The sequence below is a fragment of the Peromyscus maniculatus genome, chromosome 8, assembly GCF_049852395.1.
Source record: "Peromyscus maniculatus bairdii isolate BWxNUB_F1_BW_parent chromosome 8, HU_Pman_BW_mat_3.1, whole genome shotgun sequence".
In the NCBI taxonomy this organism is placed as follows: domain Eukaryota; kingdom Metazoa; phylum Chordata; class Mammalia; order Rodentia; family Cricetidae; genus Peromyscus; species Peromyscus maniculatus.
The window spans coordinates 38,847,107-38,874,241 of record NC_134859.1 but is presented as its reverse complement, the minus strand read 5'-3'; the positions used below and the strand labels follow the sequence as shown (position 1 = coordinate 38,874,241).

At 41.1% G+C, this 27,135-nt stretch overlaps 1 protein-coding gene across 4 annotated transcripts in view; it reads left to right on the top strand.

Annotated features, from left to right (window-relative positions):
- Positions 1-27,135, top strand: part of Cdc42se2 (CDC42 small effector 2) — an 83,486-nt gene that overhangs the window by 35,570 nt on the left and 20,781 nt on the right. For 3 of the 4 annotated variants that reach the window (XM_076578402.1, XM_076578401.1, XM_006984865.4), the window contains one exon: positions 25,646-25,955. In XM_076578402.1, coding sequence (XP_076434517.1) covers positions 25,902-25,955 — 54 coding nt within the window. In that variant the 5' untranslated portion in view covers positions 25,646-25,901. Of the gene's footprint in view, positions 1-8,564; positions 8,718-25,645; positions 25,956-27,135 lie in introns of all 4 variants that reach the window. The other variant, XM_016003474.3, reaches the window with a different exon arrangement.

The window sequence follows — 27,135 nt, the reverse complement described above, 5'->3', positions numbered from 1 at the left end:
TTTTAGACAAGAAGCTAGTGTAGTAGGCATCTCATCGTGCTTCCTGTAAGTATGATATGAAATTTATGTGATAGTCTCACCTAATAGAGTTTCTCAAACTATTTTTGTGGGCAGGTAGTATGTGCCTGGCCAAGGTTTTGTGTGCATATGCTTAATTTATCTTTATGTGTGTGTCTGTACCTTAGGATGGATTTGTAGCATACTGATTAGTGTGTCACCTCTTTAATACTTTAATGAAGTGCTAGACTACTGAACCAAGTGACTGCTTCATTGCCAGGTCCACTAACAATATGGTACTATGTACATGTAGCTTTTTGTAATTGTATATTTTCACTTAGCGTAATGTGTTCAAGGCTTATCCATGTAGTATGTATCTCTACTTAATTTCTTTTTATGGTTGCATGATATTCTATTGTATAGGTGTCATATTTTGTCTGGCCTTAAAATTTTCTATGGTCAGTGAAACACTTTTTTGATAGAGAAATGGTTATGTATAGTTTCATGTACTTAGATCCCACTGGCAATTTATTTATTTTTAGATTAAATTAGATTAGATTGATTTACGACTGGGCCCTCACTATGTAGCCCAGGAAGCTGTTGAATTTGTGGTATTCCTGCTTCAGCCTTCTATGCTGCTGGGATGTAGACATGTGCTTGTCATACCCAGCATTCCACTAGCAGTTTCAGTTGGTAGGGAGGATGCTTGTCAGTGCAGAGCCTGATTTGGGATTGTGCATGTGCAGCTGTTGGGCTAGTAGTCTGGAGGGTGGGGATTATTGAGTTTCTAAACGTTTCTATACTTTTCGGAGGAAGAAGAACATTTTATTTCTTTGTTAATTTTTTTTGGTTTCTGAGACTGAGTCTGCCAGTGTAGACCAAATTGGCTTCAAACTCCTGATTGTTCTGCTCCACCCTGCTGGGTTCTGGGTTTACAGATGTGTGTGTCATCAAGCCTGGCAAAGAAATTCATCAAAACAACAACAGCTGTATCTTTATGTTAACAGAAATGTGTTCAACTTAGAAAAGCAGGATCATGCAGTCTTAAGGAGTGTTAGTATTTTACATCAGTCCATTAATTGCCATACGTTATACATAAAATAATTCCAGATTACATCTGACAGAACTTGGTTGTCTTGTTTTTGAGTCAGTCCAAGTGTTGGAGTTTCAGGTGTTTGCCACCATGCTGGGTATAAGAGAACCTTTAATTCCTCATACTGACCTTGAAAATTCAATTGATAATAACTAAATCTTGTTATTATGCTTCTAAAATGGAGTGAAAAAATAAATACAGGCAATGCCTATTTTTAAACATGACAGACACCTGCCATAGCTTTTAGAGTTCAATCTACAAAACAAACACTAGTCACTATTTCAAAGAGTCCATTTATATAGGACATTTGGTGATGATAAAATTATTGGATAAGGTGGAGACAGGAAGATCAGAATTCAGGGTCATTCTCAAGGTGTATCAGATAGGGGACCAGGAGTTTCACACTACCCTGGATCATGTGAGACTGTCTCAGCGCCCCCACTGTCCCCCACAAAGGTAGTGGGTGGTCTGGAAGATTTAGATTGAGGTCACTTTTGAATTAATATATTCAAGAAGACAGGCCATAGTTGTGTCCTGGGGGGGGGGTCAGGAAGTTGAAGCTGGCTCTGAGACGGGGGTCACAACTACTGCTGGTGGCAGCAGCTTCTAAACCTGTGGATCCCCCCACTAGCTGGCTCACTTCTGTTCACTAACTCTAAGGAGCTCTAGGCAGAGCCCTGTTTATATTCCACATGTTAACTACAAGGAAAATCTGGAAAGTGGAGGGGATTTTTTTTTTTTTTTGGGGGGTGGTTTGTGGTTTTTGTTTGTTTGTTTTGTTTTGCTTTTAACTTTTTTGCCCCTGAAGTACAAGAAAGTATGTCTAGGAGAGTGTGAATATCCTTCTGTTATTTTATTTGGTCACAAGGCTTTGCATGAAGTATATTTTGAAGGAGGTAATATTAAAAACATTTCAACTTCGCCGGGCAGTGGTGGCGCACGCCTTTAATCCCAGCACTTGGGAGGCAGAGGTAGGCGGATCTCTGTGAGTTCGAGGCCAGCCTGGACTACCAAGTGAGTGTCAGGAAAGGCGCAAAGCTACACAGAGAAACCCTGTCTCGAAAAACCAAAAAAAAAAAAAAAAAAAAAAAAACATTTCAACTTCGATTGGATATGTCCTGAAATGTTATACTAAATGTGAACAATTAATTTTGTTTAGATTAAGTGGTTTCTCAGGTCTAATGTTTTCAGTTGGAAATAAGCTAGTGTTTGTAGAAACCTTTTATAGTATGATTCCTGTTGTAGTGAAGGGTTGAAGTATGTCAGTGGATGTAACTGTAAAATCTTTGTCTGTCTTACCACTAGGTTTTTAGAGTTGAATTAATGCATACTTTGAATGTACTTTTTTTTTCCTGTTTGGTTTTGTAACTTGGTTGTGGACTCTCTTTGTGTGTGTGTGATTGTGGGTGTGTGATTGTATGATTGTGGGTGTGTATGTGCCACAGCTTGTATACACAGGTGAGAGGACAACCTCCGATATCACTCCCCTCTTTCCATCTTGTTTGAGACGACAGGGCCTCTTGTTCACAGGCTGGCTGGCTTGTGGGTTTTCTTGGAATTCTCCTATCTCTGTAGGTGCACTGGGGTCGGAGATGTACTACCGTTCCTGGCTTTCCATGGGTACTGGGGATTCAAACTCAGGTTCTTCATACTTGTACAAGGACTTTGTTTGCTGAGCCATCTCCACAGCCTATGTTTTATTTTTAAAATTCAGTTTATTTTTATTTATTTTGCTGAAATGAGGTGGGTTGTGATAATCTTCAAAAATAATGTGTGACAGGCCAGACGTGGTAGCACATACCTTTACTGCTCTGAGGTGGTTTTCGGAGTTTGAGACTAGCCTGGTCTACATAGCAAGTTCCAGGATAGCCAGGGCTATACAGAGAAACACTGTCTCAGGAGAAAGAGAGGGAGGGAGGGAGGAAGGAAGGAAGGAAGGAAGGAAAGAAGGAAGAAAAAGAAAAACCAGATGGTGGTGGCGCACATCTATAATACCAGCACTCAGGAGACAGAAGTAAGTAGATATCTGAGAGTTTTAGGCCAGCCTGGTCTACAGAGCAAGTTCCAGGAAACTTGCTACACAGAGAAAACTTGTCTTGAAGCCATCCCCCTTCCAAAAAAAAAAAAAAAAAAAAAGTGAACTAGGAATTAGCAAGTCTTACCTCTTACCCAGAATAGACTGGGAAGATGTTTTACTTTTATTATTTATTTCTAAGATTTGTTTTATGTGTATAAGTGTTTTGCATCAGATCTCCTGGAATTGGAGTTACAGATGGTTGTGAAACAACATGTGGGGTTGGGGAGTTGAACTTGGGTCCTCTGGAAAAACAAGTGCTCTCCATCTCTCCAGTTAGTGTTTTGCTTTTTGGTCGTGTTCAATTTTTTGTCCCATAGTCAATTTTAAACATTTTCCTTATAGTGTTTTGACAAGTTAATAAAAGTTTTAGTGTGTTCTTTTTCATCAACCCCCCCACCCCCATGTTTCATGAAATGACAGAAGGGCTTTTGGTTTTGATATGCTAAATATTTCTTGTATGTCTACTGTGTGTAATAGAGAACATCTATATAGTCCCAGGCCGGGAAGATTGTGAATTCAAGACTAGCCTGGGCTACACAGTGAGTTCAAGGCTAGTCTGGACTGAATAGGGAGAACCTGTCTCCCCAAACCATAATAATCCTGGAGTGGTGGCACATCCACCCCTGTAATCCTAGCACCTGGGAGGTGAGTGTTGGAAGGTCAGGAGGAGGTCAAGGCCCCTTCATTTACATAGCAGGTTTGAGGCTAGCCTGGCCTGCCGGAGGTCCTGCCTCCACAAAACAAAAAAGCGTGTGTGTGTGTGTGTGTGTGTGTGTGTGTGTGTGTGTGTGTATCTGTGTGTTTGTGTCTGTCTGTCTGTCTAGGGAGAAGGGTTTTGAGTGTGCCACAGCAAGCATATGAAGCTCAGAGGACAGTTTACAAAAGGTTCTCTCCTATCAGATAAGTGGGTCTGGGGATGCAACTCAGATGTCAGGCTTGGTGGCAATCACACTGTAAAAATAATTAAGGGAGAGCATGGTGGTGTCTGGCCTCCTTGAACAACAAAGCAGAAAGGCAGGAGTCTGGAATGATACCCTTGTGTTTTGCTTGAGAAGCAAGGTAGAAGAGAAAGAATGGAATAGAATAAGGTGGATGGAATTGAGGTGGGAGAGTGGTAAGGAAAAAGTGGAGGGGAGTTGAGCTGAAGGCAGAGGTCATACATCTCAGTGGAGACGTGCTGCCTGTGGTAGGCTGTGTGCGTTCACACTGAAGGACACCAGGGTTGAAGAGCTTTGGGCTGGGAATGTGGGTTGAGTATCATCAATATACATATGCTCAGCGATTTCAGGGTTGATGGAAACAAGCTAAGGAGCCTGTATGGAGTGAAAGACAGACTCAAAGAACTCCAGTACGAATATGCAAGCAGGTAAAAAATCTGCCCGAATTATTTGGTCTGAAGAGGGAAAACTGCCCTCAGCAAACGCTACTCAACTTGTCACGGTATCTGAAATTCCTACTGGTACTATTCTTTGGGTTAAAATACTGTCTTTCTAGGAGTCTCTGTTAAAATGTAGTTATCTCTGAAGGGCTGAACTTTTAATGTTACTGTGATGGTCATGTTTAAATCGCAGACCTTTATTTTATAATTCAGATAGAAATTTAAGAAAGATTAAGTTTGGAAAACATGACACTGTTTCCAAGTGTGAGATTAAAGAGAAGTCTTACACTTGGAGCCTGGGTTGGAAATGGGTAATGGTGAGTTGGGGGAGCAAAGGGATGCTGTCACCAGCAAAAAGGGAATGTGAGAGAGCTGGGGAAGCAGGATACTTCGTAATCCAGCTCTTGGAAGGCAATGGCAAGAGGATAATAATTAGTTTTTGATTTCTTTCTTTCTTTCCCCTCTCCTTCCTTCCTTCCTCCTTCCTTGTTTCCTTCCTCCTTCCTTCCTTCCTTCCTTCCTTCCTTCCTTCCTTCCTTCCTTCCTTCCTCCTTCCTTGTTTCCTTCCTCCTTCCTTGTTTCCTTCCTCCTTCCTTGTTTCCTTCCTCCTTCCTTGTTTCCTTCCTTCCTTGTTTCCTTCCTTCCTTGTTTCCTTCCTTCCTTGTTTCCTTCCTTCCTTGTTTCCTTCCTTCCTTCCTTCCTTCCTTCCTTCCTTCCTTCCTTCCTTCCTTCCTTCCTTCCTTCCTTCCCCTCCTTTCTTTCCCTCCTTCCTTCCTCCTTTTTTTTTTTTAGACAGAGTTTCTCTAGTCTTGGGTGTCCTAGAACCCACTCTGTAGATTCACCTGCTTCTGCCTCCTCCTGGGTGTTGGGATTAAAGGTGTTTGTCACCACTGCCTGGCTAGTTTTTGTTTTCTAGAATTTATATAAATGGATTTTATAGGATACTCTGTGTGTGTGTGTGTGTGTGTGTGTGTGTGTGTGTGTGTGTGTGTGTATACACATGTATTCATATGCATATATGTTTGTTTCCTCACAGTGCTGGAGATAAAACTGGGTTTTATGTATGCTTGCCAAGTGTATGCCGTGGACCTACACACTCAGTCTCAGTGGGTTTTTGATGCAGCATAATTATTTTTCAGTTCATCCATGTTGATATATGTATAGTAGTTAATTATTTGTGTGGGGTATGTGTGTGCGATTGTGTGTGTGTGCTTATTAATGTGTGGATATGTAAAGGCCAGAGGTATGTTATCTTCCTTTGGCACTCTCTATTTAAAAATTCTTTACATTTACTTATGTATTGTGTGTGGGTGGGTGGGTGTGGGCGGGTGTATGGGTGCATATGTGCACATTCAGACGGCAGGTTAAGGCACCATGAAGTTCTCGGAGTTGAACTTAGACTTGACAGCAAGTGCCCATACCCAGTGAGCCATCCCACTGGCTCCCTCCATTGTATATTTTGAGGCAGTTTTTCAGTGAACCTGGGCCTTGGCATTTTGGCTATACTGGCTAACCAGAAAATTCCCAAAATCCACCTATCTTGGCCCCCTCGTCACTGAAGTCACAGATGTGTATCACTGCATTCAGCTCTTTATGTTTGTGCTGGGCATCTGTACTCAGATCTCCACTCTTGTATGGCAGGCATTTTACATACTAAGCCATCTCCACAGCCCCTATAGTAGTTCATTCATTGTTGCAACCAGGCATGTTCAACCTAGTTTTGTATGTTGTCCTCTGCAGAGCTCATCCTCAAGAGCCAGGTAGCTAAGTTACACACATATACCAACACACATGCACACACTCTCACGTTTTAAGTCAGTTTACAGTTTTGTATTGGGTTACATTCATAGTTATTCACACTGGTGGTGCATGGCTGCAAATGCCTCTCCGAATGAAGGTGTACTCCTGTTGATCATTCACCTGTCTACAGGCAATTGGAGTTGCTGCCTGTTTTTTTTTTTTTTTTTTTTTTTTTTTTTGCTGTTAAATAAGGGGGGAAAAACTTTAGGCAATTTAAATAAAGCTGTTTGAGTAAAGAATGATTCTTATGAATTAAGCAATACGCATAATCAGAAAAGATCCAGAGAGTTTTGTCTAACTGGGTATTGAGTGGTTCTAGACAAAAAGGGGAAGTAAGGTAAGGTTCGTCTCCTTCTCTGCCCTTTTTGGGTGTGGTCTGATTTGTTGGCTGCTGTGCTTGGCTGAATTTGGCTGCTTGTGATTGGGAGAGACTCAGCTGTTTGTTCTGACAGTCATTTAGGTTTTCTGTTTGTTTATATAGTGAGTTAGGTTGCATTTCATTAAAAAATTTAATTTTATAAACTTAGTTTTAAAAAACTTGAACATAAATAAAAACATCACATGCCAAAATTAACCAAAACCAAAACACCATACAACTTAACGTATTTCATAGTATAGAAACTCAAAAGTATAGAGATAGTCTCAGGTCAGTGGCTTTCTGCTTACTCATTTTATCTGTTACAAATAAGTTGCTGTAAATAGTTTTTCAAATGTACATTTTTGCTTTTTAAGATAAATACCTAGGAATGCAGTAGCTGCATTGTATGACACTCTGTGTGTCTTTTTCTTTTCTTTTTTTGGTGGGTGTGTGTGTGTTTTAAAGCAACTACAAAATTAAAAAACAATGGTAAGTATTTCAAATTTATACCAGCAGCATTGGGAGGACACAATTAGTTGTTCCTGTCTTTGCTGTGTTCTTGGTGCTAAGGAGTAAGCCTGGGGCCTTGTGCAAGGCAAGCAAGCACTCTGCTGACTGCACTACACCCAAGCCTACCACAGTTTAAACAGTTGGGTATACAGACAAATTCAGCAAATCAGTTGATGCTTAGGGAGGAACTGCTGTTTGTTTGAATGGCTGGAATTAGAGGAGAATGACTTGTCCTGACAGTGCTTTTAGGGAGTGAAGACATTGGATAGTGATGACGTGAGTTACAGTGTGGTCCACGAGATGAGCAAGAGTGAGAAAGAAGTGATTAGGATTACCAATTGAGCTTGTGCACGCTAGATTTGAAGTCTGTTGTTTGCTTAGTATGTTAAGTGTGTATGTGTTTATTTGGATGTTTCTGTATGAAGAAATAGCTTAGCTTTGATATAGGCTTGGTCACATAGGTACTGATACTCAGAGCTCAAATCTGCAGCTTTCTGACTCAAACCTCATGTTTTTTTTTTTTGTTTTGTTTTTTTTTAAGATTTATTTATTATGTATACAGAAGAGGGTGCTAGATCTCATTACAGATGGTTGTGAGCCACCATGTGGGTGCTGGGAATTGAACTCAGGACCTCTGGAAGAGCAGTTGGTGCTCTTAACCTCTGAGCCATCTCTCCAGCCCCAAACCTCATGTTTTTGTCTCATGTTATTTTATATCACTAAGTCAGGAAAATATATTTGACTTTGACAGTAATACAATGTTCCCTGTGAGCTATTAAAAATACATACCAGAGTGTGAAAGCTCAGATGCTTATCAGGTCCAGGCTGGTAACCGTGAACTAGGTTACAGTGGAGAGAGTGGCAGCATCTGGAGAACCACAAAGCCCATGCCCATCAGGAGTTGGCTGTTAATCCAACCTAATAGTGCTCCATGTGGGAGCAGACCTCATGTTGTCTGGTTTATTTTTCAAGAGAGAGCAGAAATCTGAATTTTTCTTGTGAAGTCTTCAGATTTGTCAATGGAGGAAGGTGTTCTTTAACACAGATATAAGCCAACCTTGTGTGTGTCCACTGAAGACTTGTTACCTGGCTTCTGCTCAGTGGGTCACCTTTGGTATAAGTTGTACCTTGTATACTGTAGAAGCAAGGATCAATTTATATGATGAGAAAGGGGTGGTAACCTTGTGTAATAAGCATGTTACAGGCGTTGAAAAGTAGGTTGTTTGTTTAAACATGGTGCTTAGTGAGTCTAGCATTTGAGTTTAGTTTTCATGTTGTATCATTTAATTATATAGGGGGAGGAATTGCTCCCTGGCACTTTTGCCTCCTAATTGCATGCTTTCATTTGCAGATAGGGCCGGTTTTGAGTGAAACGGGAAAACTAAATGAGAAGAAATCTCCCAGGAACAACTTGTACTGCTACAGAGTCTGCAGTCACCTGTGTGTGTCTTATGGAATAGTCTACACTCAGAGATAACTAAATAAGTGGCCCCGTTGATGAGTGGTGAGTCTGTGGCCACTGGTGGCTAGATATCGAAGTGATTGCCACAAAAACAGTCTTTCTTCGTGTTGCTAGCACTCACCATGAATAAGTTCATTTTGTCCGAGTCCAGAGTGTGGCTTTTATCTTCAGGTTAGCACAGTCTTTCCATTGCCCATGTGACAGTCATGACAGTTGTTTGACCAGGTAGTCACAGGACATTCCGCCTTTTACCAATAAAAGCAGTCAGTAATGATTATCTACTCTTCAAAGCCATTTTAATAGCCTAACCCTAATCATTAAAAATCTACTGGAAGCTGGGTGGTGGTGGCACACACTTTTGATCCTAGCACTCGGGAGGCAGAGGTAGGTGGATCTCTGAGTTTGAGTCCAGTCTGGTCTACAAAGCGAGTTCCACAACAGCCAGGACTTGTTGCACAGAGAAACCCTGTCTCGAAAAACAAAAACAAAAACAAAACAAAACAAACAAAAATCTACTGGAAGCTGGGCATGGTGGTGCATGCCTTTAATTGTAGCACTTGGGAGACATAGGCAGCTTGGTCTACATAGTGAGTTCCAGGATAGCCAGGACTATACAGAGAGACTGTGTCTCCCCCCCCCCCAAAAAAAAAGCAAAAAACAAAAACAAACACACACACACACACACACAAACAAAACCAAAAACATGTAAATTTTCCTCTAGCCAGAATCATATTTATCCTCTCTTCATCATATGTTCCAGTACATAAAAAAAGATTGTTGAGGCCCCTTCCATCACAGTCTCAGTCAGGATTAGAGGATACACACACCCCTTCTGAGAGGAAGGAATGGTGTTTTCCAGCACACAGTCAACACTGGCAGGGACAGGCAACTTAGGAGTTCTAGAGATTCTTTTGGCTATACATTTTAAATAAAAGAGAAATGTAGTTCTCTAAGATAAGGAAGGAACTTAAAACTTTAAAATTGAGGATTTAAAAATAAAGTAGCATATACTGATTAAAGGAAAATCTATTAGAAAAAACACAGACATATTTTAAAATTCCTTTGCAAATACTGAGAGCGAACATTTCATGTAGAGCTTGACAGCTGCAAGTTGAGGAAATCAGTTGTTTGACATGCATTTCGTCATATTTCTTGTATCCATGTGTGTTAAGTACACTTGTTTGATTACCACGGATAAAATGACAGTAACTGCGCCTTAGAGCTGGCTCTGGTGTCTCTGCCCTGAAGTGCATGCTGTGTAGTCAAGTCTCCAGGGAGCGTGCCCCTCTCTCTTTCTGCTTCTTACACTGGAGGGTATCTATCACTGGGGAACAGACTACAGTGTAGTCCAAGGAATGTTTCCAGCCTAAATTCTTGTCCCTAAATCAATGCTGTTCTAAGGTTCTTCATGCTACAAGAATCCTAGTGTCCTACCAACATTGAAAATACTGTTGAGTAAAAATCTGACCTTGGTTTTTACTTTGCCTTTGAGTATTTATCTGTTTACATCCAGTTGAAAATAATTAATCTTTATAGATTTACATTAATGTTTCTATTAAGATAAATTCACTCATAAATTGTCTCTGATGAGCAAGGCCAGCAGTTGTTAAGAATTTTATTGAGAGAGCCAAAGGACATGTGTTCCTAATGAAAATGGAGGAGAGTAACCCATCCATAAAATTCTCTTTCAAGCAGCTGTTTCTGTTGTCAGTACAATAGCAAGCGAGTGAATAATCCTTTCAGTTTCCCCATTTTTGTGTGTGAAATTATTATTGGTTGTTGTTACAGAGCGCTGAGTCTTTTCCCCAAGTGCTCACTTACTCTTTAGAAGTGTTGTTTCTCAAGTCACGGCCCTGTGAGCGAGGCTGTCGCTCTTGACCACAGCGCTGATTTTACACTCATCTGAAAATAACCTGCTAGATGTTAATGTCGCTGCTCTGCAGCGCTGTCCGTCAGGACTTCTTGTCCTGAGCTGCTGTCTTCTTTGTCTTGGTGTTTAAGTTGGCAGAGAGGGATGTCAGTGGTTGTGTGCCTTGGGAAGGGTGGAGTGCAGTCCTCCCTCACTGTGAGTTTTGAGAAGAGATAATGAAATCCTTTATGTCCTTTTCCATAGACCAGCATTTCAAAGACTCCATTTTAATAAGAATTGGTTGTGCAGCTGCAGCCCTGGCAACAAGGCCTGGGTGAGAAGAATTGGGGCAGCATTCCAGAAACAGGGCTTCAGTGGTCTCCTGTGGAGCTGTGCTAATGAAACAGATGAGAACATAAAGCATTTCATAGAAATAAGCCCAGGACTTTGAGTTGGTATAAAGGATGTTGAAATTTTCCACATATATTTTATAAAAGCTGTCATAAGCCATTTATTCATCAAGAATAGCTATGTCATATTCTCTGAGTATAAAAAAAAAACCTGTATATCTTTGTAAGTTAGTATTTCTGTGAATTATATCTAAAATGTAATTGTTGTTGCCCATTTTTGGTGAAGTCCAGGTGTTTTGAAAACACGATACCAGATATATCAGATGTTCTAAAGACAAAATCTGTTGCTGGAGAGATGGCTCAATGGTTAAGAGCACTGGCTGTCTTGTAGAGGATCTTGATTCAGGTCCCAGCACCTACATGGCAGTTCACAACCATCTGTAACTCAAGCTCCAAGAGATCTAGTGTTTCTTCTGGTCTCCATGGATACCAGGCACATGTGGTGCACAGAAACACACGCAGGCAAAACATTTATATACATAAAATAAAAATATCTTAAAAAATAAAAACAAGATTTTAGGGTTTTTTTTTGGGGGGTGGATTTCGGGACAGGGTTTTGCTGTGTAGCTTTGCTCCTTTCCTGGAACTCACTTGAGATCCACCTGGCTCTGCCTCCCGAGTGCTGGGATTAAAGGCGTGCGCCACCACTGCCCGGCAGGTTTGTTTTTAATAATGTTAGATTTTAAATGGCCATCTTATTTTCATATAAATTCCTGTAATTGTTATACTATTAACAGTGCTTTTAGGCAATACAATTTGTTAAACATATTCTTTTAACACCAACATGGCTGTAAAATCTGTCATTAAACCGTAATTAAACAACTACCTAGCTACTTGACATTAAATTGTACCTATTTTTTAAAATTCTGTTTCAAGAAGTATTTAATAAAGAATTTTTGTGCATATGGGTTTTTCTTTCTTTTGAGTTCTTTATAGATTACTAATTGTGAAAACTTTAGGTTTCTTTCATAAAAGGACTGAAACTCACATAGATGTGGTTGCCAGTGTCTTAGGTACTCTCTTTTTCTATTGCTGTGATGAGAGACCATGACCAGAGCAACTTATACAAGAGTTTGTTTGGGCCTTATGGTTCATGATGGGGGAGTGAATGGAAAGTAGCAGGTGGCTGGGGCAGCAGCTGAGATTCACAACTTGAACCCCAAGCAGGAGACACTTTGAATGGCACTAGTCTTTTGAAATCTCAATGTCCCGGTGACACACTTCCTTCAACAAGGCCACATCTCTTAATCCTTCCCAAATAGTTCCACCAACTGGGGACCAAGTATTCAAACACAAGCCTATGGGGGCCATTCTCATTCAGACCACCATAGACACTTTCCCTGTTCCCTTCCCAACACTGAATGCTACCACACTTTAAAATAGAATAGTTATTAGCCGGGCATTGGTGGCGCACGCCTTTAATCCCAGCACTCGGGAGGCAGAGCCAGGCGGATCTCTGTGAGTTCGAGGCCAGCCTGGGCTACCAAGTGAGCTCCAGGAAAGGCGCAAAGCTACACAGAGAAACCCTGTCTCGAAAAACCAAAAAAAAAAAAAAAAAAAAAAAGAATAGTTATGAAATGGTAGTTGCTGGTTTTGGTTAATTATTTATTTTATGTGCATTGGTGTTTGCCTGCATGTATGTCTGTGTAAGGGTGTCAGATCCCTGGAACTGGAATTTACAGACAGTTGTGAGCTGCCATGTGAATGCTGGGAATTGAATCCCGGTCCTCTGGAAGAGCAGTCAGTGCTCTTAACTGCTGAACCGTGTCTCCAAATGTGTGTGTGTGCACACATGCAGGTTGTAGTTTATTAAAAATGGTTTAATTCTATATTTAAGCACAGCATTAAAAGAGATGTGGAGAAATAGAGGAGTACATTCCCATGGGCTTCTCTAGAGAATCTTCAATTTCCATTTCTTTAATTAGAAGCAGTGAACATTTTAAATTTGTCATCTTCTGTGAGTTTTCACACTCAATTCTTTTTTTTTTGAGAATCCATTCGTTTTATTTTTAGCTGGTACCTTCAAGAATCTCTCAAAAGCTAAGTTTCCATTTAGTCTTCATACATATAGTTGAATGTGTTTCAGGTTCTGTTATAGCCTGGACAAAGCAGACACGATTTGGTTACAGGCTCCTGAGCAGGTCCTTGAGTCTCCTTTTCCAGCCCTCTGCCTTCCCTTCCTGCTGTGCTGTGGATTCCCACTGGACAGGCAAGCCAGCCTTGCCTAGCTTCTTGGCTCAAGGGGCTAGGGGTTCATTTCAGTGTTTGGCCACAGTAATTCGTTCCAGTGACCATGTCAGACGAGGTGATACAATTAAAGTGCAGCTTTAAATTTTTACTTATTTTTAGCCGGGCGGTGGTGGCGCACGCCTTTAGTCCCAGCACTCGGGAGGCAGAGGCAGGCGGATCTCTGTGAGTTCGAGGCCAGCCTGGTCTCCAAAGCGAGTTCCAGGAAAGGCGCAAAGCTACACAGAGAAACCCTGTCTCGAAAAACCAAAAAAAAAAAAAAAAAAAAAAATTTTTACTTATTTTTATTACCATTAAGTTGTGTTTAGTCCTTTCCTGTCCTTATTAGGATCCCCACCAACCCCTTACCCCCAAACAGGGTCTGTATGCAGATCTGACTGGCCTTGAATTCAGATTCATCCTGACTCTGGCCCTCAGGTACTGGAATTACAGGCATAGACTACCATATCCAGCCTGTTTTCTTTGAATGGTTTAAAAATTTTTAAAAATCAGTGATGTTAGTAAATTTCCTTGTAAAACAAAGCTCCAGCTATATTATAAACACCTTCCAAAGGAGAAAAACAAACATTTGAATGTTAATCACACATTACATTTAATGCACTTTGACAAAGATTGTCATCTTATTTTAATTTTCATAATTCTAAGAGGCAAATACTATCTTTACCTTGGGGATGAAGAAATCACAATTCAGGTACATCAGGCAGCCTAATAAAGTCTAGCTCAATGCTACCTTAAATTATAATTATATATGACACGTTGTGTCTAAAACTGGATTCTGTCAACAGCCTGTCTAGATGGAGGTCTTCTCTGATGGAACCACATAGTTATTATTCATGTGATTTGAACTTTAATCTGCCTCCATCAGGGATTGCGAGGCAGGTGCTCATGCTATCGTACAGTTTCTACTTCTGTAGCTTAATGATTATGCTGAACCTGTGGGCTGTTTTTATGCTGTAAGGATCCTGGCGGAGTCCTGTACTCTAGGTAAAGTTTCCAAAAATGAACTGCCACTTCAGCAGACAAGTGAAATGGAAGCCGACCCATAGTTGGCTGCGCAATACATTATGTGCAGTATGGCTGCCGAGTAGTTGTTAAACAGTGTCTAGTACTGTAGAAATCCAAGTCATTTTTTTCTTGATTTTCAGTAAAACGTGAATCTGGGTGTTTTCTGGTGTGTGTGTGTGTGTGTGTGTGTGTGTGTGTGTGTGTGTGTGTGTGTGTGTGTACATTTGGAAGCCAGTGGAGGATGTCAAGTGCCCTGCTTTCTATTTCTCCCTTTATCCCTTGAGGCAGTCTTTCACTGAACTTGCTGTTTTGCAAGGTTGGCTAGTCAGCAGACCCTGTCCGTTTGCCCATCTCTACTCCCTGCAGTGCATGGGTTACAGCTCTGTGGGCCTTTTCTGTGGGTGGAGGGCCTCATGCTTGCACAGCAAACACCTTTACCCTCTGAACCTTCTCTCTGGCCCCTAAAAATGATTGTCTTTTGGGGGGACAGGGTCTCACTATGTAGCCCTGGCTGGCCTCAGGTTCACAGTCGTCCTCAGCCTCTGGAGTGCTGTCACTCCCTTCTGATTATAGGCATAAGCTGTCACACCCTCCTCATATATTAGTGTCTCTGTCTTTCTGTCTGTCTCTCTCTCTCAGAAAAGATTTAGAAGTCACACTAAGCCAGAAACCAGGCATTCTTATCAGTTATCTGTTTCAACTGTGACATTAATTTTGGTGATACAGTTGGATGCAGATTTTTGTTAAAAACATATAACATGCCAGGCGTGGTGGCGCATGCCTTTAATCCCAGCACTTTGGAGACAGACAGGAGGATCTCTGAGTTTGAGGCCAGCCTGGCCTACAAAGCGTGTTCTAGGACAGGCTCCAAAGCTACACAGAGAAACCCACAATGGAAGCCTGGTGTGGTGAGTGTCTGTAGTCTTAGCTACTCTGAACACTGAGGTGGGACTGTCACTTGCCCAGGAGTCCAGGTCAGCCTAGGCAAGACAGTGAGACTAAAGAAAGCCTCACAACCAGGAAGGAAGGAGGGACAGTGAGAGGTGGGGAGGGTGGGGGGAGGATAGTGAAGAACTTGAAAGTAGGAGACTGGAGAGACGGCTGAGTGGTTACAGAGGCCCCCAGACCTGTGTGGTAGCTTACAACTACGCCACTCCAGTTCCAGGGGACCCAGTGCTCTCTTCTGACCTCCCAGGAACCAGGCATGCTAATGGTGCACAGACGTATATTCAGGCAAAACACTCAGAGACATAAAATAAGTAAGTTAAAAATACTTTTAAATAGAAAAAAGTTTTAGAGAACTCCTTACAGAGTATGGTGTAATTCTATTGTCATAGCATATTTTATAAAACAAAACAAAAAACCCAGAAAAACAAAAAAAGGTTTCCCTATACCAGGCAGTGGTGGCACACACCTTTAATGCCAGCACTCGAGGCAGAGGCAGGTAGATCTCTATGAGTTTGAGGCCAGCCTGGGCTGTTACATGGAGAACTCTGCCTCAAAAAAACCAAAACAAACAAAAAGGTTTTCCATCTAAAAAAAAAAAAATCATTTGACAGCTGAAAATGCCTTATTTATTGGAGGAAAATCTCAAGTTAACAAGTCGGGCACTTGGCACCAAGCACTAGGAATGACGTGTAGACCGAGTGAGTGCTCTTTGTCTCTGGGGAGTCATCAGAAACAGCACGAAAGCTGCCCTCCACCTTGCCTGTTTACACCCCGATAAGCCGCCACTGCCGTTTGGGTTCAACTGGCTTTCCCGTCCCGAGGGACCGATAGGGACGACTTTGCCTGGCCAAGAAGCATGGATTACACATACAGCTCATTTGCTAAGCTGACTCTGTTATGTCCTCTCCTGCTTGGTAGATGTTTCAGAAGTAACTAGATACTGAATGTCATTCCCTTCTAAACCTTTATGCCTCCGACACTCAGAGCCTTTTGTTTTAAGAGGAGAAAACCTGGCAAGTCAATTTAGTATGTATACAGTTATGTTTTATTGACACTTACTGATTGATAAAGTAACCAAATTAGAATTACTAGTTCAACTATCTACTGAAAGTTCTCTGTTGTAAACAGTATATGTCATGGACATATAAATTATGTATACATTTCAACTATTTTGGAGGATATTAGGACATTGCTATAAAAGGGAAAGAATTAATTTAATTGGTTTATTTTTTTCTATACCTTGATACCAGTTCTGCTCCATTTTTCTCTTTTAAATATAAATGTAAATAGACACTTTTTTTTATGTGTTGCTCCATCTAAGAGGAGCCTGACTAGAAAAGTCTTTTTCTACATGTTGCTCAGGTTAGCACTAAAGAGGCCTGTCTCTGTGTGAAGAGAAAGAAAAGATAACTAAGGCAACCATAGTAACATAACAACAGTAATGGAAACCAGTTACATAGGAGAGTTGGTCAGTATACACTGCTCTGTAAACTTCCCAAGCACGCACATTCCTAGGCAGTTTATAATTACTCACTGAATTCTCACCAAGAAGGTAGAGACTAATGTGAATCCATTTCTAGAACAGCAAAACAGGATGTACAAAGGTCAAGTATTCTGCAGTTCTGAGTCAATTGTTTGTGACAACATCTTGATGTGTAGCCCAGGTTGGCCTCCACTACAGGCATGTGCCCATGACCAGCTGTTATCATTCTAAACCAGCATTCCCTACTGCCTTTCTAACCTTTCCTCCGCATATCTGTGTCCAGTATGAATGGATGTGTCCTGTCCATGTGGAATAATAATTCTAAACCACAGAATTAAATTAACATTTATACTTGAACTTAGTTGTTTTACCTTGTGGCTATCTAAACAATAGTAAATGCAAACTACTCTTTAGGGAACACTAGGTTTACACAGGAAAAACAAGCTGCCAGTCACATTAATTCACAAAACAGTTAAAAGGAGACAGTCAAACTTTGCAGTGACAGACTGATTCTAAAGTGAATGTGAAAATAGGAGTCTAGAAATTGATGGAATTTGAGAACTAAGAGTAACATCAGGGCACGTTCATTCCCAACTGCAGATTTTTTTGGGGGGGAGGGGTTAAGACAGGGTGTCTCTGTGTTGTTTTGGTGCCTGTCCTGGATTTCACTCTGTAACCTAGGCTGGCCTTGAACTCACAGAGATCCGTCTGGCTCTGCCTTCCGAGTGCTGGGATTAAAGGCGTGCGCCACCACTGCCTGGCCCAACTGCAGATCTTAACTTTAGTGAGCTGGAGGTGCAGGGTGAACAAATAGACTACAAATTGGATTATAGATACAAAATTAAACCTAAGAGTTCTAGAATAAATAGACAGTCTTTGTGACTTTGAAGAGTATGCCAAAATTTCTGTGGCAGAACACAAATCATAAAAAAGAGTTGATACATCAGAGTTCATGCAAGCTAAACTCCAAAAGACAAAGACCAGAAAAATAAATTCACATATGTTGTGGACAAGGGACTTGTTCTAGAGTGTATAAAGACCTTGGTTTAATTCAAACAGAATTGAGATTACAGTAATAGAACATAAGTAAGATTTAAAAATGGGCATTGGGATCTGTAGAGGCTGCTCATACTGGTCCTCACGTGAGGCAGTTCACATCCTCCTGAAGCTCCAGTTGTGGAGCACCTGCTCTCACATGCACATACTCCACAGAGACACATCCACATAGTTAGAAATAACAAAAATGCAAACCAGGCCATAGTGGCGCACACCTTTAATCCCAGAACTCAGGAGGCAGAGCCTGGTGGACCTCTGTGAGTTCAAGGCCAGCCCATCTGCAGAGTAAGTTCCAAGACAGCCAGAGCTACACATACAGAAACCCTGTCTTGGGGGTGGGGGTAATACATTTTTTTAAAATGGACAATAGATCTGAAAATACAGGCCCAAGGAAGGTGTGTGAGTGTCAACAAACATGAAAATATTTAATGGGGCTGGAGAAATGGCTTAGCAGCCAAAAGTGCTTCTATTCTAGAGAACCTAAGTTCGGTTCCTAGTGGCTCATAACGTGTAGCTCTAGATCCGAGGGATCCGCAGATACTTGCACACATCTAGCATTCACTCACTGACACATACTCATAAACAAAGATAATAAAATCTTTTTTAAAAAGAAATATCATTAATATTAAATTAGTTACCAGGAAAGTGCAAATTAAAACCAAAGGGACACTTCTTTACACCATAATGACTAAGATGAATGCTGACCATAGAGAGTGGTGGGCAGGATGTGGAGCGGTGGGATTCTTACAGGTGACTGGTGGGAAGGTAAAATAATAAAACCAGTTTGCAAAAGTGATGGACAGTTTCTTAGAAAGTGAAACTCATACTATGCTTAAAATATGATGTAGGATATCCATTCCTCTGTGTTTCCCCAAAGAAATGAAAATTATCATCACAAATACTATCTCTATATGTACTTAGGACTTAATTTTTTAAAAATTCACATGTATTTATTTGTGTGTACGTGTGTGCACATGTGCACATGGTGCCCATAGAGGCCAGAAGAAGGTATTGGATCCCCTGGAGCTGGAGCACAGCACTTGTGAGCTACCCAGTGTGGGTGCCGAGAACTGAACTCTGCAAACCATTTCTAACTGCTTAGTCCTCTCTCCAGTCGCATTAAATATTGAGCATAGTCTGTGTGATTTATTTACATGAATCAGTGGGAAAGACTAGTGTCTAACTAGTCATTTCAAACATGAGAAAAATACCGTTTCCATAATTACATGCATTCTTCTCTGTACCTTTTGAGACTAGTTCAAGTAACAGTGGCTTCTTTGGGCTTTGGTTAACCACACAGAAGGTTAATAAGTACAGTTTGATACTCCTCCAAGAGATATCACAAATCAGTTTCAAAGAATCATTTCAAGCTGTGTGTGGTTACCGTTCCTGTAATCTTGGCATGTAGGAAGTGGATCAGAAGCTCCAAGCCATACTTAGTGAGGTTAGTGGCACTTGGGCCATGTAAGACTGTCTCAAAAGACTGAAAATAAGGAGCTGGGGAGATGGCTCCATCGGGGAAATGTTTCTCTGCAAGCATGAGGACCCAAATTTAATCCCTAGCCTCCGTGTAAAAGCCAAAGGACATAGTAATGCATGCTTGTAACCCCAGGTTACAGGCTGAGGATCCTACCCTTGGGGCTCCCTAGCCAGCCAGTCTAGTTGAGTTTATGAGCTCCAGGTTCTATAAGCGGCTATACCTAAAAAAAAAAAAAAAAAAAAAAAGGATAGACCATGAGTGAAGACACCTGGCATAACTTGACCTTTCCCCTAATGTGGAAAACAAGAGGCTGGGGAGATAGTTTAGTTGGTAAAGCAAGGACCTGAGTTTGATCTCCAGAACCCACATTAAAAATACAGGCTAGAGAGAGGGCTTGGGAGCTAAAGAGCATTTTCTGCTCTCCTAGAGGACCCAGGTTCAGTTCTCAGCACCCACATTGGGTAGCTCACAATTGTCTGTGCCTCCAGCTCCAGGGGATCCTGTGCCTTTTTCTGGCCTCTGTGGGCACCAGGCAGGCATGTAGTGCAAATACATACATTCAAGCAAAGTACTCATACGTAAAATAAGTAAACCTTAAATATATATGTGGGCATGGTGGCACCCTAGTACTGGGGTTTGCTGTCTAGCCAGCCTAGTCTGGGGGAAATTCCAGGCCAGTTTGAGACCCTGTCACTCACACAAAAAAAGGGTAGGTAGCACCTGAGGAATGACCCCTGAGCTTGCCCTCTGACCCCTGTATGCTCATCCACACAGCATGCATCCACACTCACCCATATCCATAATGGGGGAAAAAAACCCAAACAAACCTGAAAACAAAAACATTTCAAAATTAGTATGGGACCGTTGATGTTCATGTTGCTGTGAATAAGCTGTACTGATAAGTCATATTTGTCATTGATTAATAATTTTGTAATTGTGTAGGAAACAACTTTGACATTTGGTAGAATTTAGACACCCTTTTCCCCTGATTTTACCCAACCTTTCAGTGTCATTAGTAAAGGTGTGTATTTTTATTTGATTCTCTGCATCTTCATTCCTGATCCCTATCAGTTCATTATGACTATTTACTGTTGTTACTTATGTCTTATTTAAACTTTTGGTCATTTAAAAATATGCAGGAGTAGGTAGGTGGCTCAGTGGTTAAAAATGCTTGGTATTCTTAAAGAGGAGTTGAGTTTGGCCCAGCACCTATGTCTGGTAGCTTACAACTACCTGTGTAACTTCAGCGTGTAACTTCAGCTCCAAGAAATCCCGTGCTTTCTTCTGGCCTCCATGGGCACCAGGCACATCTCACACACTGAAGAGGAGAGGAAGAGGGACTGGAGAGTGGTTCGGGGGTTAGGAGTATTTACTGCTCTTTAGAGAACCTGGGTTCAGTTCCCAGCACCCACATGGCAGCTTGTGACCATTTGTAACTCTAGTTCCAAGGGATCTGGTTCCCTTTTCTGGACTCTGTGGGCACCAGGCATGCACATGGCATGCATACACACATGCAGGCAAAATACCTATATACATAACACATTTTTAAATTAAAAGATAAATCTTTAACTATATAGACACTTGTGTAGTGCGAAAGTATACTGTTTAACAGATACTTTTGTAGCTACCCCCCAGGCTTAAGAGGTAGCTAGAGCAGGGCTGGGTTGTACTGTTGGTGCCTGCCTGGCTTCCATTCCAGCCTAGCTGGGGGAGGGAGGGTAGAACATTGTCAGCGTTCCAGGAGTTTTTATGCGAATTTTCCTGTTTGGAATCCCGCCCTTGAGTGCCCTCCTGGCTGGCTGTTAAGAATTTTACTTTGACCTATTTTTGTTTCTCTAGACAGAGATTGTTTAAACCGTTTTTGAAATTTGTGGCAATGGTTCTCTGTGTGCTGTTTTATGTAATGCTTTCCAAGAATCATCCTATTCTGTAAAGCTGTGATTCATTGTTCTTTTGTGTGAATATGCCATTTTCATTAATTTTCTCCCCTTGGGGCTAGAGAGATGGCTCAGTGGTTAAGGGTGCATATAGTTCTTGCAGAGGACCTGAGTTCTGTTGCCAACACCCACATCAGGTGGCTCATAAACTCCTACCCCCCACCCTGTAACAGCAGAGCTAGGGTGTCTGACACCCTCTTCTGGCCTCCATAGATACTTGCATGCATGTGCACGTCCCAACACAGACACAAAGAAAACTAAAATAAATCTTTGTTAAGAATTGTTTTTCTTCTTGATAGGCTTCTAAGCTATTTTTTAATTTACGGTAAAACATGGTAGCGTGTGCTTGTAGGACAAGCTACCTAGGAGCTGAGACCTGAGAATACTTGAGGTCAGGAAGTCAGAACTAATCTGGGCAGCATAGTGCCATGCCAGCTCCAAGAGAAGCAAAGCTGTTATTGTTGCTTTACTCTTGTATTTGCTGTTTTATAACAACCAAGAGCATACAGTATGCAGGGCCTGTGTATCCAGCATCTGATTTGGCCCTCATTTTAGATCTGGAAACTGAAACACATCGTTCTGTGTTATAACCGAAGACTGATGGGGCTAGGACCTGCCACTTCTCCATACTAGCATTTCTGAAATGACTGGAGTGCTCAAACTTCTGAGAAAGTCTGGATAGCTAGAGGAATGTCACTCTGCACTAATAGTGTCTAAACTTGGCTTTACACAGAGCACATGTCACATATCTTTATTTCAAAGTCTAAATTCTGAACTTCGGTGCAGTGCTACACAGACTGAGTGAGTGTACCCAGTTCGTGAACTGTGTACAGTTCTTCCTTCTCTAAGATGAGGTCTTAGGAGAAGCCGATCATGCTGTAGACCAGTCTGAATGTTGACTTATGTGTGGAATGTGCTGAGCTGTGTAGCTGTTAGAATGCTGCTCCCTGGGCATAGTTTGTTTTTTTTTAAGTGTAAGGGGTTTGTTTTGGTTTGTAGTTTGTTGAGAGGTCTCATGTAGTCCAGGCTGGCCTCAAACTTGCTTTATAGTAGAAGGTAACCTTGAACTCTTGATCCTCTTCAGTATAACAATACTTGGTTTTAAAGTATAAGATTTTGAAAATGAATTATTTTAAGGAACTTTCAGCTCAAGTGAAAGTAACTTAGTATAGTAGCAATGTTGAATTTTTTTTTGCAACAGATTCAGTATTCTTTGAAGATATTTGTATATAAATATTTTAGGTTTATACACCAGAAATCTAAAAGTGCAGTTTAATGAGGAAAGCAAGAAGATGGACACTTCCTGAGACATCCATCTTAGGAAACATCTTAAAGTCCATTGTTTACTTAACAAATAAAAACTATGGGGTTGCAAACATTTTTCGGTTTGAAAATACATTTCAGCAGGTTTATTGTGTTGTACAACTATAGAGTTCACAAATTGCTGTGTTTTAATCAGTTGTTCTTGAGCAAAATCACTGTGAGTTTTTCCCTTCTCCTTCCCCCTTCCTTTTCCTCTTCCCCCTCATCCCCCATGGCTTGGAACTCACGGAAATGCACCTGCCTCCTGATTGCTGGGATTAAAGGCATGTGCTACAATTTCCACCCAGCATTGTGAATTCTTAAAGTAATATATGGGAATGAAAAGAAATGTGGAAATGTGAAGAAAATTTGAATTTGGGGGAAATGTGGGTTATTGAGCAGTTATTATAGATGGTAAAGTAAGAAGCCATGTGTTAATTTAAACAGAGTATCCAGTGAAAACAAACAAAGACAACACACAACTGCTTGAAATGTGAAATTAATATTTGCAGGTAGGTTCTAGTTGTTTATATATAAATCAGAAAATGTGACCTACGTGGACTAAAGCAAATGACAGATGTGAGAATGCTAAGGAAACTGTGGCTGCACCACAGTGAGCCGTGGGTGTCTGCACAGAGGCAGGCTGTCCTCATGCACTCGCTGCTAGAGACTCTGTTTCTCCATGATTGCTGCTTACTGGCTGAGCCTTGGATTCAAAGGCAGTTAAACCTGTTTGGAGCTGTACTTAACCACTGGGTCCTGAGTTACCGTTAGGGGTGATAGTTTTGGTGTGCTCTCGTACAGTGACACTGCTCATGTCCATTCCAGAAAGCTAGAAGAGAACTCCCAAAGTTGTTACCATAAAGAAATAATCAGTGTTTAAGGATATAGATGTATTTTTTACTTTACAGACTGCATACATGTATCACAGCATCCTGTGGGGAGACACACACACGCACACGCACATGCACACATGTACACACACATACACTAATATACTTAAACTCTTTTTTTTTTCACACTTAGAGAGTGTGCTTTGACACTTCGGTTCTCATGTGTGGTCAGAGGATAATTTTCAGGAATAAAGTCTCCTGTGTGTTTTGATCCAAGTCAGGTCCTTGGGTTTGGTGGCCAGTGCCTTTCCCACTGTCTTGTCTAAGTAAAAGAGATCCTTTGATTTAGTTAAATCTCAGACTGTTTCTCAGTCCAAGAACAAACATCTCTACTTCTTATCTCTAGATGTGGGTGACATAAGGAGTGTTTGTTTCAGATCTGTATTTTAGTTGAGCATAGCCGTGAATTTCTCTCCTTCAGTTTCCTTGAATGTTTGCTTACTGCATGATTGTTCTTTGCTCAGGCGTGTTAGACTTAGCCTCTGGACTGCAGAGTGAGGTCCCAGATTGTGTGCTCTGCAGCTAGTCAGGCCTGTGACTTGAGCACACTCACCACAGAAGTGACTCCAGTGCTTGTCTCAGCAGGGTTAGAGTCTGCCTGCCTTGAAGAAGTCAAAGGGGGAATTTTTAAAAGCGTGTCTGGGTAGGTAGGGTAAAGGATACCTATGATATATAAAATAATACTTTTTAAAGTAGTCACAGTAAGAATAAAGGAGAATTTTGTTTTATATTTACATAATAAAACTTTAAAAGGGAAGGATTTTAATTTGGTTAGTTTCCAGGGTTCTGTGAGCTGATGAGATAATGATTTATAGACATTTACAGATAAAATGTTTATCAGTTTATGAGACTTCTTTTTCTTTTTTTTTTTTTTTTTTTTTTTTTTGGTTTTTCAAGATAGGGTTTCTCTGTACTCTGGCTGTCCTGGAACTCACTCTGTAGACCAGGCTGGCCTCAAATTCACAGAAATCGAGATTCTCCTGCCTCTGCCTCCCAAGTGCTAGAATTCAAGGCATGCACTCCCAACACCTGGCTTAATGAGCCTTAAGAGGTTTAAAAATACAAATAAAATTTATATTTTGCCACTTGACAGGAATGTTTACATATTTTTGTGTAACCAAATGAGTCATCTTTGGCCTTTGATCTTTTCATTTCAGGGGCAGCGTTTTCCTTCACTCTCTACCACATTATCTTTTTAAGCTATTTTTTTTTTTGCAAACACTGCCTTCACTTGTTGGCTCCACTGGTCCTCCCACCCCCATGGTCTGATTATCCTTTCTCAGTGCCAGTTCCGTCTTGAAGGTGGCCCTGTGATGCCACATTTAATAGCTCTTCCTCTCTCTAGTCTGGACATAGACAGATGTCTTTAGTAAACTTCTGTACCTGTCACATCATTATATTTGCTCTGAGGCCTCTGTGGACCATCTTTTCCGTTCATGCTGCTGCTTCTCTTAGATTCTCACCACTGCCTCGGTTGTGGTTGGCTGATTGCTAAGACTTCCTTGGCTTGCAACTTGTGTGTCTGGTATTGGGCATCTTCAGTTAATGTACACGGTAGGTTGCCAAGAGTATGAGTCCATTTACTATAACTTCAGGCCTCACCAAAGCAAATTTGTGTACAGGTGACACTGGTCTTGAGAATGCCGGGAACCTCTCTGGCTCTCCCCCTTTGCTTCTCCTGACTGTCAGCAAGTCAGCAGTTCAGCATTTGGCAGTCAGCAGTAAGTCCACTTGGTTCAGCTGCAGCTAGGAAGTTACCTGACAGGGATTGCCTGGACTCACCTTGGCTTGCAGTGGTGAGATGTTCAGTGTTTCCACTCAGTGCTAGTTATTTGGGATGGAGGAGGGGTCCTAATGGCTGAATCTATGGAAGGAAAGCTAGCAAAATGTATTCAGCTTCTGTATACAGTTCTCTTCTGTGGATGGATGGTCACTTGAAGGTTTCTGGTGTGCTGTACCTGCTTTTCTTAAGAGTTCATTGATCGTAGTTACTGTGGGTTGTCTGAGAACAAAGGACTCAGTTGAAACATGAAAATGATGATCAGCATTTCTTTGTGGAACTTAAGAATGGCAACTGTCATGTTTTATCTGGTGATTTTTAAATAAAATGCCTATTTAATTCATAGTTTATAGTTAGAGACTATTCTATGAAAACAAGGATTTTTCTATTTTCACTATTACAACATTAACCCTTCATAGTCAAGTGATAACTCAATAATTCGTTAAGTCAGTGAGTTTGTGAAATTGTTGACTTTCAGTATTTGCTCTTTGGGTAATATTCACTCTTATTACAGGTTTCAAAAGAGAAATGATTTCAAGGATAGTGTAGTTGACTCATTTGCTTTTCCTCCTCTTCCTAGACCTGCTCCAGGCTCTGGATCAAAGTGGTTCTTTTCCTCCCCATTGACTTGGAACCGAGTCTCTGTAGAGAAGCAGAGAAAAGAAACAATCAGATTTTCCTTTTAATCGACTTGAGACATTAACTCCAAGGACAGAGACCCAGTGAAATAAAATTATTTTGACGGCCACTCCTCACTTTGAGGGCGAACGTTGTGGAGCTCCTGCCTGGAGACTTGGAGCCTTTGCCGGAGTGTGCTCGGGCCCTGGACTGAAAGCATGAGTGAGTTCTGGCTGTGTTTCAACTGCTGTATTGCGGAGCAGCCTCAGCCTGTAAGTATCTGTGTGATTTGGGTGGGGCCTCTTAAATAAGACATTGGCTGTCCAGCTGAGCAACTGGATTTCTAGGACTGTCACAGAGAATAGTTCAGAGCTGGGACTCTGAGCATCTGTCAAAAAAAAAAAAAAAAAAAGACCCCTGGGCTTGGTGGCACATACCTATAATCCAACACTCTGGTAGGCAGAAGCTGGAAGAGCACTATGAGTTTGAGGCCAGCCTGGTCTACAAAGCAAGTTTAGAGCTAGTTGATGCTATATAGCAAGATATTGCTTCAAAAAAAAAAAATGGTATTTTGAGGAAATAGTGGGTGTCAAGAACTGTGCTAGGGACCTAGTGTGGTGTATGCCTTTAATCCCAGCATTTGGGAGGCAGAGGTGGGCAGATCTTTGAGTTTGAGGTAAATTTCAGAGCAGTTAGTGATGCATGGGGCCACTGCCTGACAACCCCTAGTCCCCCACCCCTTGCCCAGGGTAGGGTTGGTATTCAGAACTCAGGGCCTTGCTGATAGTACAAAGAAAAGCATTCTACCACTAAACTACATTCCAGCCCTGTTTATTTTTTGTATAAGATATTGCATGGTATACATTCTCAATCTTGTGGGCATTTTAAGATTACCTTGAGTTTAAGGTTTAAGGGTGAGAATTGACATCTTTAGAGTTTTGAGTAATTATGTTGAGAAGTGAATTTCATGATCTAACTTTGTGTATTTCCTGTTCAATTTGCTCTAGATATTGTATGAACTTTATACTGTTCTGAAATCCTGTTGTTTATTATATTTTCTAATGGTTATTATTATAAGACTTTAACAATTGTATATGCTAACTTGATAATACATAAACACAGTCTAAAACACTGAAATTAGTTTAATAGTAATTCAGTTGAAACATTTTATGTATTAAATATCTCTGAATACTACACTACCTTCTTTTTCAAAACTTTTCATTACATTTGTATTTATTTTGTGTGTGGGGAGGGGGGCGGCATGCCACAGTGCCCAAGTGGAGGCCAGAGGACAACTTGAAGAAGTTGGTTCTTTCCTTCTACCATGTGGGTTCCAGGGATCACACTCAAGTTGTCACGCTTGGTGACAGATACCTTCGCCCACCAAGTCAGTCAGCTCCTGCATGATGACTGACTTCTTTATTTTCTGATAATCATTTTCTCTTTCTGGAA